This window comes from Nomascus leucogenys, chromosome 21 (assembly GCF_006542625.1).
Source record: "Nomascus leucogenys isolate Asia chromosome 21, Asia_NLE_v1, whole genome shotgun sequence".
Classification (NCBI taxonomy): domain Eukaryota; kingdom Metazoa; phylum Chordata; class Mammalia; order Primates; family Hylobatidae; genus Nomascus; species Nomascus leucogenys.
This window is the reverse complement of record NC_044401.1, coordinates 75075117-75093613: the sequence shown is the minus strand read 5'-3', so window position 1 is coordinate 75093613 and position 18497 is coordinate 75075117. Positions and strand designations below refer to the sequence as shown.

The 18497-nt window shown below is 38.8% G+C and overlaps 1 protein-coding gene across 11 annotated transcripts in view; it reads right to left on the bottom strand.

Annotated features, from left to right (window-relative positions):
- MAGI1 (membrane associated guanylate kinase, WW and PDZ domain containing 1) overlaps positions 1 to 18497 on the bottom strand; it is a 679526-nt gene that overhangs the window by 71052 nt on the left and 589977 nt on the right. For all 11 annotated transcript variants that reach the window (XM_030801832.1, XM_030801827.1, XM_030801834.1 and 8 more), the window contains exons 9-12: positions 16243 to 16367; positions 13526 to 13618; positions 7105 to 7287; positions 5925 to 6545 (exon numbers count right to left, since the gene is read on the bottom strand). In XM_030801832.1, the coding sequence (XP_030657692.1) occupies positions 5925 to 6545; positions 7105 to 7287; positions 13526 to 13618; positions 16243 to 16367 (1022 nt within the window). The remainder of the gene's footprint in view (positions 1 to 5924; positions 6546 to 7104; positions 7288 to 13525; positions 13619 to 16242; positions 16368 to 18497) is intronic.

Genomic DNA, 18497 nt, shown 5'->3' with positions numbered 1-18497 from the left:
GAGCCAGACTTTCTAGGTTCCAATCCTAGCTTTGCCACTAACCAGCTAATGTGGGTAAACGACAGAAACTCCCTGGGCCTCAGCTTCCTCTTCTCTAAAATGGAGCTAAGATTGTATTTACTTCAGAGGACTCTGATGAATTATGATATGTAAAATGTCTAGAAGCACGCCTGGCACATTGTAGAAGCATTTATTGTTTTCATTACAAATCTTATGCAAGTTTTCCCAACTAAAACAGAATTTTCTCCTTTGCTTTATACTAATTTATACCAAATTAAGCTGTAGGAAAACAAAAACAATTCCTTCTTGTATTTTGTCCTAGCACAGAAGCTAACAATCACTGCCTTCATTTCACAAGGATCCAACCCATCATCACATTGCAAATTGGTGGCAGTTTCAACGTGGCTGCAACAATGAAGTCTTGAAAGGTTTTATTTACCTTCTTGGGCATGTGTGTGTGCATGAATGTATGTATGTGTATTGCATGTATCATGGTAACATAGCTGGAACGTAGTAAGTACTCAGGAAATGACAGTAGTAACATTATCATTACTATCACCACCACCATTTTCTTATCTAAGTTTTGCCTTTTAACTCTCATTATCATTTTTCTACAGTTACGAAGTGTGCTTATAAAGCTAGAGGATTCATCTTCTATTGTGACTGGGAGATCAAGTTTAATTTATTCAGCTATGATTTGCTGAGACCTTATCACTTGCCAGGCTCCCCAGGAAGTGCCAGGGACACAAGAGTAAGGGTAAAACACGCTACTGCTCTCTAGGAATTTTAACATTTCATGAATTTATAATCAGACCCTGAAATTACTTAGTGGCCTGACCAAAGTATTCAGTATATGGTTTGTGCAAACTAGAAAGGAAAATATCACTTCCATTACTGTTGTGATCAGCAAAAGCCAGTGAGGATGGCACTCTAAATGAGCATCTCCAATAGCAAGTCCCCTTTCTTTTCTCCTCGGAAGTAGAAAAATGTAGAATGTGGGAGCTGAAATGGACCTTAGGGAAGACTGAAAAGTCTGTCACTTACAAAACAGACTTTAAAAGATGAACATTACTCAGAAATGAAAACATTAAAATAAGCTTTATAAACTTATTTTCATCCAACTTATATGTCAAAGAATCAAAACTAGAAGGGACCGTAGAGGCAGAAGCCTAACATTTTTTGCACTTCTGGTTGTACATCAGAATCACCAGTGGTACCTGGGCAACACAGTGAGACCCTGTCTCTACAAAACAACTTTTTAAAAGAGATCAGCCTCACATGGTGGCACATGCCTGTAGTCCTAGCTACTCAGGAGGCTAAGGCAGGAGGTTCGCTTGAGCCCAGGAGTTTGAGGTTGTGATGGGCCATGATCATGCACTCCAGCCTGAGCAAAAGAGTAGTACCCTGTATCAAGAAAAAAAAAAAAAAACCTAACAAAAAAACACAAAAAAACACACATGCCTGAACATCATACAATCTGTATGGCCCAGCTAGAAATTTTTATAAAAAATAAAATACAAATCCTTCCCCACCCAATTGCCACTATTACTTTATCATGTGATGACTACTATGTTAGGAACTGGCACAAATACTACCTTATTTAATCTATGCACATCATGCTCATTTTTTTCAGAAGTCTAACTAAGCTCAGAGAAGGCAAGTGACTTGCCTAAAGTCGCAACGCAAGTAAAGCAGAAGCCAGGATTTAAACTTGCATCCTCTGGCTCCAGAGTCCTGTGGTCTTCCCTCTGTACGACAATAAGGTCATCCCTTGCATAAAATGTGAGCCAGAATGGAGTGCCTGAAAGATTCTCCAGCTCAGAACATTCATCTTTTAGATTAAAAAAGTAAGTGTCAGGTAGAAGTAGTACCCTTCTCAAGCATATACAGCAGCTTACGGGCAGAGTTTGTACTCCAGGCCAGCTCCTGGTACCTCAAGTTCCGTTTTCTTTTTAATACATGCCTTCTCTCAAAAGTAAAACATAGGATCTTCACTTGCATACCGTGTTGCCAAATCTTTTCTTGAAACAGAGTGTTGTGACTCAACATGAAATTACATCTTAAAGAGTGTCACGCCTACTGATAGGTGGGAATTTGCTGAATATCCAAAATATTTGACACAGAGGGGCACAGGTAGTTACGCTATCTACATGAGCCTTTTTTAAAAAAAAGGAAAAAATCCTTATGGGACAAGTTCAATCGCTTTTACAAATTAAAAACAAAAATCCACAAACTAGTTTGATTTTCCAAGCACTTCAAAGAAGTCTCTAGATGCACACCGATGTCAGGTGACAGGATTTCTGAATCCAGATGCTGCGTTCAAAACAGAAGGGTAAAAAGCACTTTCCTGACTGGACAGCAGAGAGAGAAGGAGTAAGGACACACAACTGGAAGAGGGGAGCGAGACACAGAGAGGAACTGCCCTTTAAAAACCTGAGTGATCAACAGGCAAGCAGGGAGATGTTGATGAAGAGGACATTTGTAAGCAAATCAGGACTGGTCCCGGCTACTTGGGAGTATGGATGAACACTGCACAGCAGCTCTAAGCCTGACTCAGGAAACTGTCTGACCCTGGACATTTACAAATGATATTTCGACCTTCAGCTCGATTTCCAGATGAGGGAAGGGGGATGGACTAAAAATACTAAAAATGAAATGTATTCGATCTTGACAAGAACAAATGTCAAAAATGAGCTCTAGAGATTAGGAATTAAAATAGGTGCCACAAACATAGCAGCCAGTTCTGTCCCAAAGTAAAAATGGCCTGTTCTTTAAAGCATAGAAAGCCACAACCTCACGACAGGAATTCCTGAGACTCGTGGAACAGTGTAGATGAGTTTAGCAGTCATCTTACTAGCAGTTACAAAATAAATTAGATTCATTAGAAAGAATCGGTGAAGTGGCCATTTACTTTTTCATTCAGTCTAGCTGTTGTCTTGAAGTACCTTCATCAAGCCTTCTCATTATGTCCCCACTATACAGAAGAGATGATTAAATGTCAGCCCTGATTCAAGCAACTAATGTATGGCAGAAACAAATATATTTATATGCCTTCCAGAAAGATTAATAGTATCTGGTGCTAGCCTGCCAACTGCAGATGTACAAACTTTCTATCCTATACTTAAATCAAACACAAGACATATGGTGTATTTTAAAGACTGCTGATGTCACAGTGATTTTAAATTACTCATGTTCCGAAATAAACCATGTAGATGTTGATGAATATGAAAATATATTCTGGATTTTTCATATAAATGTTATAAAATGTAACAGCATTAATAAGAAGATGGCATTGGGAATTAAGAAGAGAGAATGCGAACATTTTTAAAATCAAGGAGTATAGTCAGGCGTGGTGGCTCATGCCTGTAATCCTAGCACTTCGGGAGGCCAAGGCAGGTGGATCCCTTGAGCGTGGGAGTTCAAGACCAGCATGGATAACATGGAGAAATCGTTTCTACTGAAAATACAAAAATCAGCCGGGAGTGGTGACATGCACCTATAGTCTCAGCTACCTGGGGGGCTAAGGCAGGAAGATCGCTTGAACCTAGGATGTTGAGGCTGCAGTGAGCTGAGATGGCACCACTGCACTCCAGCCTGGGTGACAAAGTGAGACCCTGTCTCAAAAGTAAAAATAAAAAATACAATCAAGGAGTACGTTTCTATCATCAATTGTTTGCTGACTTAGGCGAATTCATTACAAAATGGTTCTAATAAGTGTGTAAGTTAGTTGGCTATAATGAAACTTTATCTTTGGTCTCCTTAGAAGTGAATCTAATGGGGTAATAAACAACACATCAATAACAGAAATGAGAAAGAGGATAGATGAGTTAGGAGAACAAGGTGGTTTGTGTCTGTCAAATGAGCAGTGGCTGAATCCGAGGTGCACCTGATGTACCAAGAATTATTTGAAAGTTTCCAGGTTGTCAGCCACAGTATTGAGCAGTTATACAAAAATTAGCGTTATTCAGTTAAGTAGGGCAGAACATTGGACTGGAAACCACAGAGCCAGGGTGAACAGCTCAGAACTACTGTGGGGTGGCACCTTCCTACCTCACAGGGAAGTGACAAATATCAGAGGAGATGCACCTGCAGGTATGAAAGTGCTTTGTGTATCACTGATTCTTCTATAAGTGCCAGGTGTCATCATCACCATCATCATTATTGTCATAATCGTTCTCATACCCAAGTCATTTCCTACTACATACATCTTGGCTACTGTTTAAAACCAGTTCTCTGAGCAGTCAAGTGATCTAGGTACAAGAAGAGACTTGAAAATTAGTTAGTGGAAATGACGTTTTTAGAAAAATAAAATTTGCACAATGCCTTTTATAACTGCCTAAGCCAGGCTCATTGAGCATTTCGATTCACATAGACAGCTGCTCTGTATTTTGGGTTTCCTTCAAATGACCCCAGCCATTCTGATCGCAGAACACACAGATTCATGAAAACATGAGAATCTGGGTGCTGTGACACAAATGAGCTCCTCTGTTGCAACAAACCAAAAGGAAGTCAAAGTCTGGTTCTTGATCTCTTTTCAAAAGGCCTGAATATGTTGTTCACGAAACAAATCATGGTGGCAAGGATCAGGGAAACAGCCATTCTCAGGCCCACTGTGTAAAACTATCAGTCACGACTAATCACATATAAGTATATACTCCAGGAGCAAGACATTTCAATATGGTGGAAAACACTGCTGAGTGTGATGTCCTGTGTTTTCTGGCGAGGCAGAGGGTGCGATATGGAGTCAAGGGGAAAGGAGGAAGCTCAATGCCTCGAGATTTAGAATAACCCAGATCTCTGAGATCCTCAACTACTAAATGTGAGCATGTTGAGGGAAGTGTTTAATATGATTAGCAGACCTCTTGCTTCTACCAAATAGAAATAATCACCTACCTATCCACTTAATACCTATTCATTCATAAATACCTAAAAGGAGTCAGGTGTTGTGTTAAATGCTGGGGATAACAGCTGTCCACATGCACACATGGGCCCTGGCTTTATGGAGCTTTATATTCTAATGAAAGACAAATAATGAAAAAAAAATAAAAGCATGAAATAATGTCTTGTGCTAAAAAGGTAATGACGATCAAGGTTATGAAGAAATGTGATAAAGATTATATGGAAGTGTTGGGAGCTACTTTAGATAAAGTGATGGGAGAAGCCCTCTCTCATAAGGAGACCTGAATGAGACTGAGCCAGCTGGGAAGAGCTGGGAAAGGACCATTCCAGGCAGAAGGCACAGTAAATACAAAGGGCCTGAGGCAAGAAAAGGCTTGAAGCATTAAAGGAGCTCCATAAAAGCAGCCAGTGTGGCTAAAGCACCATCAGATGGAGGAGAGGCACATGAGACAAGTTTGGAGTGACCACAGCCACATTTTGCAGGCTATGCAGGCCAAGTTCAGGAAATTTAAAGGATAAAGGTTATTATTTTATATATATATATAATATATTTTATATTTAATATAAATAAAATATATTTTATATTATATATATATTTTATATTATATATATATATAAACTTTTTAGAGAATGGGGTCTCACTATGTTGCCCAGCCTGGACTCAAATGCCTGGGCTCAAGTGATCTTCCCGCCTCAGCCTCTCAAGCAGCCAGGACTACAGGTGGGTACCACCACACCCAACTTCGGTTTTTAAATCTTAACGTTTTAAAAGGCACAATCTGATTTCTGTTTTAAAGTATCACTCTAACTGCATATGTCTGTCATAATGTATAAACCACAATTTTTATGCTAAAGAGGTTAGTATTTGGAGAAATCAGTATGCATTTTGAAACATTTACATAAAAACGAACCTTAAGGAATACACATTTAAAAAGCCCTCAGTGGTCATCTGAAGATACTCGAGTAAGTTAAGCAATGAATTTGGGATAAAAAAAAAATTCGAAGAACAAAACAAACCTACTTACCTCCTCGTTGCACCAACAATGTGACCTCACTTCCCTTAGGACACTCAACCAGCATATCCACCACTTGGTTGTGAGTTAGGGCCTGCACGTTCTTCTTATTAACTTCCACTATGAGATCTCCTTCTTTCAGGCCTCGGCACCTTGGGCTGTCAACAATCTGTTTCACTCTTTGGCCACCCCCACCAGGACTGTCTGCGATAGTAAAACCAAAGCCCATTGGCCCTTTGACAATATGAACAGTTATGAGTTCTGGCTGAGTGGCTATGGAGGAAGCCAAAGAAACAGTGTCATTAGGATAACCATGAGAACTATTTGAAGCCACGTCTGCTGGGCTGCTTGGCCTGGCATCCTTCACGCCATTGACTTTGCCTGTTTTACTACTGTGGCTAGCTGGTGAATCATAGGTCTCTTGCCCATTCACAATAATTGGTTCTTTATCCAAAATGGCTACCGAGGTCACTAAACTTGTATTGGGGTCATCTGGATCAAAAGGCAATGGATAACCTCGGCAGAGTTCAAGGTCCACGCTGGCACCAATGGGGATGGACTGGAAGATCTTCACAACTTGAGCATGTGTGTGTCCCAAAACACAGGTGTCATTCACACTGACAATCACATCCCCTGTAGAAGGCAAGAGTGTGGGGGTTAAGAAAACAGCACCCAGAAAATTGCCATCAGCATTATAATATCTTCCACTAATATAAAGCTGAACTGAAACTGCATGTGGGTGTGATACTACAGGGCATAAAGTGCTTCTATTACTGATTTTAACAGCTAATAAAGTGTTCTTTCAGCAACTAGTGTCTTCCCTGCTAATGAGAATGTAATAATCACTCAGAGAACATTGGAGCTTTCTCCTAAAAAAAAAAAAATCTCACTGCAGAAATCCAAGTTTAGAATTCATTTATTTAAATGGGGATCTACATTTTTAGTAACTTATTGCTTTACTGTACTCAGTTTCCCAAAGTTAAAATGACTTCACAGGTTTTAATCTGTCCCAAGGGATGAATTTACATAATGCGGAGACCTGGCTCATTCTCAAGGTGTTTAAAGGTATAAACACGTGCAATCATGACGTTGTTTGGTCTTGCTCAAACCAAACAACATCATGATTGCACATGTTTATGTCCTGGATTGGAGTCTCACGACACAGAACACACTAACGCCATGTTGACGCTACCTGTTTCCATCTTGCCATCCAATGCAGCAGGACCATCTAGGACTAAGCTCTTGATCTGGAGAAACTCATCAGGTTCATCCCCTCCAACCACCGTGAAGCCAAAGCCACGACTGCTTTTCCGCAGCTTTGTGTGAATGAACTTGCCTTTCAACTCAGAAGGGTTTCGTGTAAAAAAGGGTTTGCCTGGATTAAAATAAGAAAAGCATAAGGAATGTCACCGTTGGTGAAAAGGAGAATTAAACAAGATTTGAGACAATATATAGGTAATTCTTCAAGCTTATGCCCTAGAGCCTTTGGGCACATAGCATCTTAAGAATGTCCTCTCTTAATTTGAGGAATAAGGATGTTCCTACGCCCCAGTGCTGACGGAAGGAGGTAAAGCATTGAGTATGTCAACTCCAGGGTCCAAAAGAAACTACAAGAGAGGGATGAAACTAGTCCCTGTCAGGTGACACACTTCTTGGTTTCCATTCATGCACTTTGACAGGAATTGAGCTGCCACAAACCCCTTCACAGAAAATGGAAGTGGCCTGTTTTATGTAATTTTATTTTGCTATATGGCTTTTGATGTGCTGCTTTGGGCCTGGCTTCCACTTGAAAAACCAACAGAACAAAAACCTTAGTTTTAATCAGACAGAAAATCCAGGCTGAAAATGCACAGATAATACCAGAAAACATATAATAGTCACAAATAATAATTTGACAAAAATGTAGAATGACTATTTTCAAAATTAAGGGTCATCACTTTGAATTGAATTCTAAATTCAACTGATTTTTTCCTATTTATCTGCAACTTTTATTAAATTTGTGAAATAGCCAACATATGTCTACGGCTAAGATTTACTGTTTAAAACAAGTTTAGGATATTTGTTTAAAAAACACAAACCAAAAAACAAACAAAGAAACCCCATCAAAAAAAAAAAAAAAATCCCTAAACTAAGTAGTTACTAACAGTAGCCACACAGCTCCAAATTCAGCTGTCTTATTTAAAATAAATTCGGCTGGGCATGGGGGCTCATGCCTACAATCGTAGCCCTTTTGGAGGCTGAGTCAGGTGGACCACTGAGGTCAGGAGTTCGAAACCAACCTGGCCAACATGGTGAAATCCTGCCTCTACTAAAAAAAAAAAAAAATACATAAATTATCCAGATGAGGTGGTGGATGCCTGTAATCCCACCTATTTGGGAGGCTGAGGCAGGAGAATCACTTGAACCCAGGAGGTAGAGGTTGCAGTGAGCTGAGATCGCGCCATTGCACTCCAGCCTGGGCAACAAGAGTGAAACTCTGTCTCAAAAAAATAATAAAAATAAAATAAATGTACAGATAGAGATATAGCTAAATTACTTCCCAACATGCTACCTAAGGTTTTATTGAGTTTTCTTCATACATTCACAAATAACATTTTGAACATAAACCAAAACGTTTTCTTTTGGGTTTTACTAGGCACTTCTCTGTAATTGAGAAACTTATTGGAACTTCTCTGATTATCCCAAGTAGTAGACCTAACTGCATGGGCACCTTCTTTCATCTCTTCTAACTTTACTTACTTCTTATACCCTGTCCTTGCCACACACAGCTTCTCCATCTGCCCTGCTTCTTTTCTATCCAAAATGTTATCCAAAACAAAAAGAGAGACAGAGGGAGACATTATTCCCCTACACCCCTGCACTAGAAGCCTGGCACCTAGGAAAGAAAGTTATTTTTGGTTAGTTACATCTAAAAGAGTTTAAAAGGTCTCTGGGCATGCATACAATTTTTAATTGCATATTTTAAAAGTTTCTGGCTGTTGCAAAGAAGGTTCTTTTAAATTGCCTGCAATCAGAGGTCCTTTCACTAATCTGCTCTCTAGCGCAGTCCCAAAGCTTATGGAAGCTTGACAAACTACAGCCCTGTCACAGTGGCTAAAGAAAGGCAAGACTTAGAAGGATTCGTCAGGCAAAGTCATCTGCCAAGGCATTGGGAGGGTGGTGTCACTTGCACCAAGAGCTTTGAGGAGACAGCTGCCAAGACAATTATCAGATGGAAATTGAGGTGAGGTAAGATAACCCCCAAAGTTTACTTTAGGGGGAGGAGGGTGACTGGCCTACACTCTTGCAGCAGGTGCTGCTAGGGCATTCCAGGGCCCTGAATGGAAACACATTTCAGTTATGCAGAGACATCATCGACAGCCATTTCCTTCGCAGCAAGACCTTCCCTAACCACCTTACTAAAAACTGCGGTACCTCCTACATTCCCAATCCCTTTTTCCTGCTTTATTTTTGTCCTTAGCATTTACCACCTTCCAACAGAATATACATCTTACTTATTGCTTTGGCTTTCTTACTGTCCCTCACTCCCGTGCGTGAGTGGCACTGATATGCAGGTACATAAAACCACTAGAATGTTAGCTCCATGAGGATTTCTGTATGTATAGCCAGTATCTAGAATATTGTCTGGTACATTTTATGTGCTCCGAAAATTTTTGTTGAGTGAGAGAACGAATGAACAAACAAAAGCACGCAGAAATGATATTTATCATGTCTTTGAGAAGGCTGAAAAGAGGTGTTTGGGTGTTGGAGCTTTTCACTCTTATTATAGGCTAAGTTAGAAAATGTGAAAATGTGCCCGGCAGTTTATCTAATTAAAAAAAAATACATTGGCATATTTTGTGCTGAGAATGTTAACTTAATAAAGACATGAGCAGAGCTTTGAAATTATATGACTGACTTCCTTTTCCAATGTTTAACAAGGGAAGGAAGATCAGAGGGTTTCACATTTATGCACATTTTATTACTTTTTACGTATGGGTGGATCATTAGTTAATGTGGCTTTTGGAAAGAAATGCTTTTCACCCCATAAGCAGTGGAATTTGGAGCTCTCAGCTGCAGCCCTGTGGTACATGTAATTTTCTAAGATCCTAACCTCTGTTTACCAGTCATCAGTGGTAAGACTTAGTTGTGTCTTACCCAGGGAAAATCACCTGGGTAGCTTTTTAAAATGTACTCATTATCAGTTCCTTCCTTAGACTCACTGATCAGGATGTTCTGGGTCTTGGCCCAAAACTCTGCACCTGAATGAACCTTAGGTGCACGTTTCCCTGCCAGGCTGGGGGGAGGGGAAAGAAATGTCACTTCTTGACACTAGTGTTTAAACACCCTAGACCAGTACCGTCTAATGGCACTTTCCATGATGATGGAAATGCTCTGTGCCTGCACTGTCCAATATGGCAGCCACTAGTCACATGTAGCCACTGAGCCCTTGAAATATGGCTACTAAGACTGAAAAACTTAATTTTTTGATTTTTTAACTGTAATTCATTTAAATTTAAATGGCAACATGTAACCAGTGGCTTCTATACTGGACAGCATAGATTTAGATACACAAATGAGGTATCCCACAAAAACCAAAACAACCAAAAACCTTTCAACCAGAAGTCAAATTATTCCTAATGAATAGTGTTCAAATTTGTGCTCTGCTACTTAGTGGCTATATGGCCTTGGGCAAGTTACTAAACGTCTCTGCCTCAGTATCACAAGTATAAATGGAGGTAATGATGATACCTATTTCACACGATAGTTGTGAGAAACAACCATGGCAGATAATGTAGGTAAAGTGCCTAGGAAGGTACCTGGCACATAATAAGAGCTCAATAAATGAGTTATTGTTTTGATGGCGGTGCCGGTAGAGTGAGTGTGGTGGAGGGGTAGCTGCAAAAATCTCTCTCCAAGCATAAGCTTGAAGCTGGAGAGTTTTCATAAGAGCAAATCTCCAAATTATCACTTGCTGAGATTAGAAGTACACTCTTGATCAGGGGAGAATTTAGTTGGCCTGCGAACTTGGCAAAATTACTACCAAACAATCTGATCAAATTAGCTATATGGCTTCTTCCTGACAGTCTATCAACACTAGATACTGCCCAAGACACAAGACACTAGACACTAGACGGCTCATCAAGACACTTAACCGGTAGGCAGGTAACCCACAGTTATAACCAATGAGGCTAAAGTCTAGGTTAATGTTTATTGAAATCACAGCTTGGAGCCAAATGGTATGGATTTTAACTGCTTTCTTTGGTATCAGTTATATTCCAAAGATTATAAAGGTGCTTGAAACCTGTGGATCAACAGAGAGACTATACAGTAGAAGGGTGGTAAGAATAAACGAGTCAATCTCAAGGAGAGTTCAGTGAGCCTGAACCTTCAGACACTATTGAATGGTATTTGAAAGTGGGGCCTTTGGGAGGTGATTATATTATCAGAGTGGAGCCCACATGATGGGCTTATTCTTACAAGAAGAGGAAGAGAGCTAGTCCTTTCTCTCTCTACTCTGCACCACATGAGGATACAGTGAGAAAATGGCATCTGTAAACCCGGAAGTGGACCCTCATTGGACACTGGATCTGCCAGCACTTTGATCTTCCACTTCCCAGTCTCCAGAACTGATACATAAATGTTTGTTGTTTAAGCTACCTAGTCTATGGCAACTTGTTATAGCAGCCTGAACGAAGACACCAGTGGATGTCTTAGTCAATCATTAGATGATTAAAGAAATAATGAAGAGATATAAGGAAATAAGGAAGAAGAGAAAAAAAGAAAAAGAAAAAAAGGCCGAGTGAAAGAAAAGTAAGAATCTGAGATGAAGTGTCTAATACAGATAAATACTGTCTCGATTCTTAGTTGGTGCACTAAGCATTTTCAGAACCTGAAACTTTACAGCTTTAATTTATTTAATTTCAAAGATAATTATGTAAGAAAGTCTGGTTGGCTATTCTATATGTATATGTGGATGGATGGATGGATGGATGGATAGACAGACGGATGGATACTGTTTCACTCAATAATAATGTCATCAGAAAATAGATATCAAAGGATTATGCCTAGTTTGGGATTATCGCACAGTGAAAAAACAAAAAACAGAGAATCATAGTCTCTTGCCTCCATGGCATTTAAAGTCTAATGAGGAAACTATTGTTAAATAATAGCACACAAATGAACACTAGTTATAACGGTTAAATTTCATAAATGTGAAGCACAGGATGATTAAGAGTAAACATGGTAGGGGAATCTAGCACAGACCTGAGGTGAACAGGAGTTAGCAGAATAAGAAGTAGGAGGAAAAGACAACTGCAGACAGAAGGAACAGCCTCTGCAAAGGCTCAGAAGCAGTTCACAGTTTTGCTGGTTAAAAGAACTGAAAGGAGGCTAACTTACTGTGAGAGAGGGGAAGGTAAGAAGGCATGAGCCTACAGAAGGAATTTTATATTTACAAAAAACCCCACAAAACTGAGGACTCCACAGTCATGTTGATATTAATCAACATTATTATGTACTATATCCTATCATTATTAAAGTCATTATCACCATTAAAAAGTATACTCATGACAGAAGAAATTATTTTACATAAATTGATACTAATTCTAATCTAATGACAATGTCAGCTAGCAGAGAAACAATTTCTTTCTTTTGAAAATTATAATGAAGGAATTAAAATTAAAGAAATGAATTACTCTACTTATCTTTTTATACGTAACACAATTAAATCTCTTTTAAAATGTGAAAAGGAAGAAAAATTTTATAGTATTTTTATTGTTTCTGTACCACAAACATTCCCTAACTCTGTCAAACATGAAGCTTGTTTAAAAGAAAAAGAAAACTAAACACAAATATTTTCTATAATTTAAGAGTAATGAGGCCTGAAAGTTGCAAGGTTCTGGAGCTTCCAACTTTCAAGAATAATCCTCTATAAAGGCCTCATCCTATGTGTGAATGTAAACAAACAAGACCTACTGAAATGTTGTAAACAGGCATAAACACCAAAACTGCAGCAAGAATAGGGAATGAGAACTGAAAACACAATATCAAACCATTTGCATTTATAGGAAAGTCTTAGACAAAACCTAATATGTTGGCTAGAATCTTGAAATATCTAATGCTGAGTTTCAGATTTATCTTTTTTAACAAACTATTAAATATCTGTGCTCTCTAAGTCAGTGATTCCTATCGCTGGGATGGGTTTGCTCCCCAGAGACATCTGGCAATGTCTGGGGACATTTTCCTTGTCACAATGAGAGGTGGGTTGTGTGCTACTGGCATCTAGTGGCCAGGGGACATCTCACAATGCCCAGGACAAACCCACACAACAAAGAATTACTTACCCCAAAATGGCAATGGTGCTGAGATGGAGAAACCTTGGTTTGAATGATCATTTAACAGGTAGTCTTTATTTTTAAAATATTACAAATAGTTGGAAAAAAATTATTCAGGAAGACTCCTAATTTTTCTTGACAAGTCTAACAATACATTTATCATTGTTTTCATTATTTATGGTTTTCACTATCAAAGGAATGACTTGGGAGTTACAAGATTCCACTTTTCAAAATACCTTTAAAAAAATTAGATTTTGAGCTAAAACCATGACACAATTAGAAAGACAAGTACTTTACCCTGAAGTGGAGCTTCTCTGGCTGGCTCTGGATTGCTTGGGGGATGGTTTGGAATAACAGGAGGCACAAGGGCTGAGTGATCTTCTGTCCATTCTATGAAAAAGAAAAGAAAGTTTCCTATTTTTCCTTCAAATGGCTCATTGAGTTACTTATGATTCACCTTATTATTAATAATACTCAAGGCAATAAACCAAGGGCAGATAGCTTAGATTAAAAAGAAGTCGTTATCTGGCCTCATTCTATGAAGCTCTTTTTTTCTTGTCTAAGACGTTTTGGGAAAGAAATATTATGATATAATGAATAAAAACTCCAGTTCTCTCCGGCTGGAAAGTCCAAAGTGAGGTCAGTTAAAAAATGTCAGGAAAGATATACAGTCAACTAATGGCAGCTGTAAAAGGGAGAAATTTCTCTAATGTGATTGAGACATGAGCTGGGCTGCTGAGGCCAGCTTGTCTTAGGTAGGGAGGAAGATGAAGGTAGATTTCAGCAGTTTGCTAAGGGTGTGCTCTTCTGTTATCTCTGAAATTCAAATGAGACCTATTACAAATACTCCTGGGTCCTAACTGTAGTCTTATTCACCTTGGAAGGCCAGACATAACTCACAGTGAGTGACCCTTGAGATGGCACCCCAGAATCACTTCCAGCTCAGCTAACATATTCAATTGTATATTCTCATTTGCAAACTGCACTTTCTAACACTACCAAGTTTTATCAGCTCAGGAAAGATACATGAAAAAATCCTTTTTAGACAAAAAATAACAGATGTTGATAAGGATGTGGAGAAAGGGGAATGCTTATACGCTATCGGTGAGAATGTAAATTACTGCAACCTCTACAGAACCACCATACAATCCAGCAGTCCCACTACTGGGTACCTGAAGAAAAAGAAATCATTCTATCAGAATGATACCTACACTTGTATGTTTACTGCAGCACTCACAACAGCAAAGATGCAGAATCAACCTAAGTGTCCATCAGTGGATAACTGGATAAAGAAAATGTGGTATGTATGCCATGGAATACTGTTAAGCCATAAAAAAGAGAATAAAATTATGTCTTTTGCAGCAACATGAATGGAACTAGAGACCATTATCTTAAGTGAAACAACTAAGAAACAGAAAGTCAAATACCACATGTTCTCACTTATGAGTGGGAGCTAAATAATGTGTACTTAGGGACATGGAGTGTGGAATAATAGACCATGGCAACTCGGAAGGGTTGGAGGGGGATGAAGGATGGTAAATTACTTAATGGGTACAATGTATACTATTTGGGTAATGGTTACACTGAAAGTCCACACTTCACCACCACTTAATATGCCCATGTGTCAAAAGCTGCACTTGTACCCACAAAATGTATATGAGAAGAGTTCTTTTTAGCTAGAAAAGAGACTAAGGTAGATAATATTTCAGTGGGTGAATATAGACAGACATACATACCTACTCTCTCTAAATTGTACAGTCCGGGGCAGTGGTTGGCAAACTATGGCCCACTACCCAAATTGGGGCCAATTCCTGTTTGGATACAGCCTGTGAGCCAAGAATAACTTATATTTTCAAATGGTTGAAAAGTAATAAAAAGGAGAATACTTTGTGACATATGAAAACTACATGAAGTTCAAATTACAGTGCCCATAAAGTTTTATTTGAACACAGCTACACCTATTCATTTACATATTGTCTACAGCTATTTGCATACTACAATGGCTGAGGTGAGTAGTTCTAACAGAGATTGACTGTATGAATCACGAAGCCTAAAATCTTTATTAACTGGCTATTTACAGAAAAAGTTTGCCAACCTATAGTCTATGGTTTATATTTATTATATTCAATATTATAGTAACAGAAGCGTTACACTTGATATTCTATTTGATATTCACATATTATATTGAGGGGAGTATTAAGCCTATGATCCTAAAAGATCACAATGAAAAACTGGGGAAAGCCACAGTATCTAGTAACAAACGAATGGCTAAATAAAGCAGAGGCATTCATGAAATGGAACATTATGTCACCATTAAAAAGTATAAGCTAAATCTATATTAGCCAACTTTGTAATATGTGCAAGAAATAAAAAGTGAGAAAACAGGTCTCACATACATACTATATATGTATAAATTATTAACAGATTTTTGTTAAAATATGCATATATGTATATCCCTAGAAAATTTCTGCACAGGGCTTATCTCTGAGAATGGGAAGGGGCCAAGCAGGGGAGAATTTAATGTTCTATATTACCGAATTGCCCATATTTTTACAAAGAGCATGAATTAGTCTGTAATTTTAAAAAGCACCCAAAACTACCAGCTCTTTCTGATTCTTTACACGTAATGTTCCTAAAATTAAAAGTTAGTTTCATGCCCAGTAACTCCACTTAAAGTAAAAATGCTAAAAGTGGTTTGGATTTAGCTACCAGTTGCAATGCAAATACTGTGGGGGCAAGAGATTTCCTTCCCCATCAGAAAGTTCTCTGATCTAATGATGCTCCCTGTTAAATTAAAATGGAGCTCTGGGTGCCTTTGAATTAGGATCTCCACTTTGGCCGTCCAGAGGAACATGGAGAGGGGGTTCTCTTCCTCCCCACAGGACATCAGCTCTTCAGTGTGGTAAGAGAGGACTCAATCACTGAGGCCAGTTCTGACCACACGAGGGTGTCAGTGCTCAGATTTCCCCCCATGCTCCCCTGCTCAAGAAAAAGCCTAGAGGAAAGAGGCCAACCTTCTGTCTGCTGCTGCTGCTGCTGCTGCTGTTGCTGCTGCTGCTGTTGCTGCTGCTGCTCAAGCTGCTTCTTCCGTTTGGCTTCTAGAACCGGGTTCTCATATTGTGTCTTCCTGTTGATGTGGCTGGGGAAGACAGCAAATAGTATTCAGCTTGAAACACTTCATCCCACCAGCAAAATGCCAATCAGACCAAGTCCCTGGAATCAAACTGAGCAGAGCAGGTGGTCTGAGATGCTAACCCTCATGTGTTAAAATGCTCAGTTAGAAACAGGAAATAAAAATGAAAAGTTTCCATTACTGGCTGCTTATATGCACTAAGCACTGGGCTATCAGTTTTATATGCATTTTATTTAAAAGTCCTCAGTAAATGCCAGGAGGTAAGTCCTATTTTTATTCATGTCTTATGAATAAGGAAAATAAGTGTCTGGGCAGTTAAATACTTCACCTAGCATAATATAGCTAGTAAGCAGTAAACAGGCATGCAAGCTCAGGGTTGTCTGCTTTCAAATCCCAGGATTTTAACCACTGACCCCCCTCCAAATGTCCAAGATACCACCTGACAGGGGAAGCTTCCTTAATTCAATAAGAAGTAGATTAAGGAATTAATGAGAAATAAGATTAAAGTGGCTGCGTGACATTGTCTGTAACATACAATGCCAGAACTGCTGTGTAACTGTCTGCAGCAGGTTTCACAGAAGCATAAGCATTCATCCAAACAATGAAGTTAAACAAAGAACTCGACTCACATCTGTTAACTATTTTGATCACTAAACATAGATGCACAATTAAAACTATAGGCCTTAGGCAGAGAGACTCCAAATAAAGTTAACCTAAGTAGATGTGATGTGCTCAAAATGACAAAGATCCAAACACTTAGACGGCTACAAAACTAATTATATATATATATGTATACATATGTGTACATATGTGCATATACATGGTGCATATATATGTGTGTATATATATACACACACACACAAGCATATACATATAAATATACATTTTTTTTTTTTTGAGACAGAGTCTCTGTCACCAAGGCTGGAGTGCAGTGGTGCGATCTTGGCTCACTGCAACTTCTGCCTCCTGGGTTCAAGTGATTCTCCTGCCTCAGCCTCCCGAGTAGCTGGGATTACAAGTGTGCATCACCATACCTGGCTAATTTTTGTATTTTCAGTAGAAATGGCGTCTCACCATGTAGGCCAGGCTCGTCTTGAATTCCTGACCTCAAGTGATCCACCTGCTTTGGCCTCCCAAAATGCTGGGATTACAGGCATGAGCCACCATGCCCAGACTTATTTTTCTTAATTCAAAATAATAGTTTATTAGAAATTTAGGAGCATGCCATTGTGATTATTTAGATTATTTTTTTTAAAAGCTAGGCTTTATTTTTTTAAGCAGGCTTATCAATAGAAAGGATAGACTGATTGCTCTTAATTTCTATTAAAGGCCTACATGTTTATTTCCTAATTCTTGTAGCAATTTCATTCTAAGAAATGGTCTACCATTAACAGGCACATGAATCTGAAAAGACACATGGAGAACTGTGTGGTAAGATAACAACTTGCCCCTCAAACTAGTGTCTTCACCCATAAAAGCTTTTGTCATTTGTTCTTGCTCTCTCTTAATGCATAAACTAGTTGAGGGACAATTCAAAATGAGCTTCAAATAGCAAAAACCCCACAGTACATCTGTGAGAAAGATGATCTTTGGGGCGCACAAAAGAAATTTATTTTCTGAGGGTCAGAGGGACAGCCAAGTTTGCCTCTCTGATGACCCATATTACCAATCTCTCTTTTCAGGCAAAGTGGAGGTAAAAGTTAGTACTGGCCAAGGACACTTGCTATATTGAACTCGTAATTTTTACAATAAGATGCTGGGCATCTATTTTATGGCCTGGCACTTTTTTTGTCTTGTGTTCATATCACCAGGGTATTATACAAATTACTTTTCATCACCAGCAGCATAAAGGAAAGAAAATATGACAGTTACATCTTCAGTGTGGCAGGTGGGATTATGTTTCTACAACATTTATAGGGCATTTGCTTCTTTTGAAGGAACTTTTATTAGTTACCTCTCATTTTTCTCATAGGAAATTATCTAATACAAGGCTCTTTTTTTTTTTTTTCAATGTCCTAACCTTTGGGTTTCTTTTAGTTTCGTCCTATCAATCAATAGTTTTGATGAAAGGAAAAAGTGGGAGCCCAATGCTAGAATAAGGCACGCGGTAAAGAAATCACAAGGGTTTTGGACTTT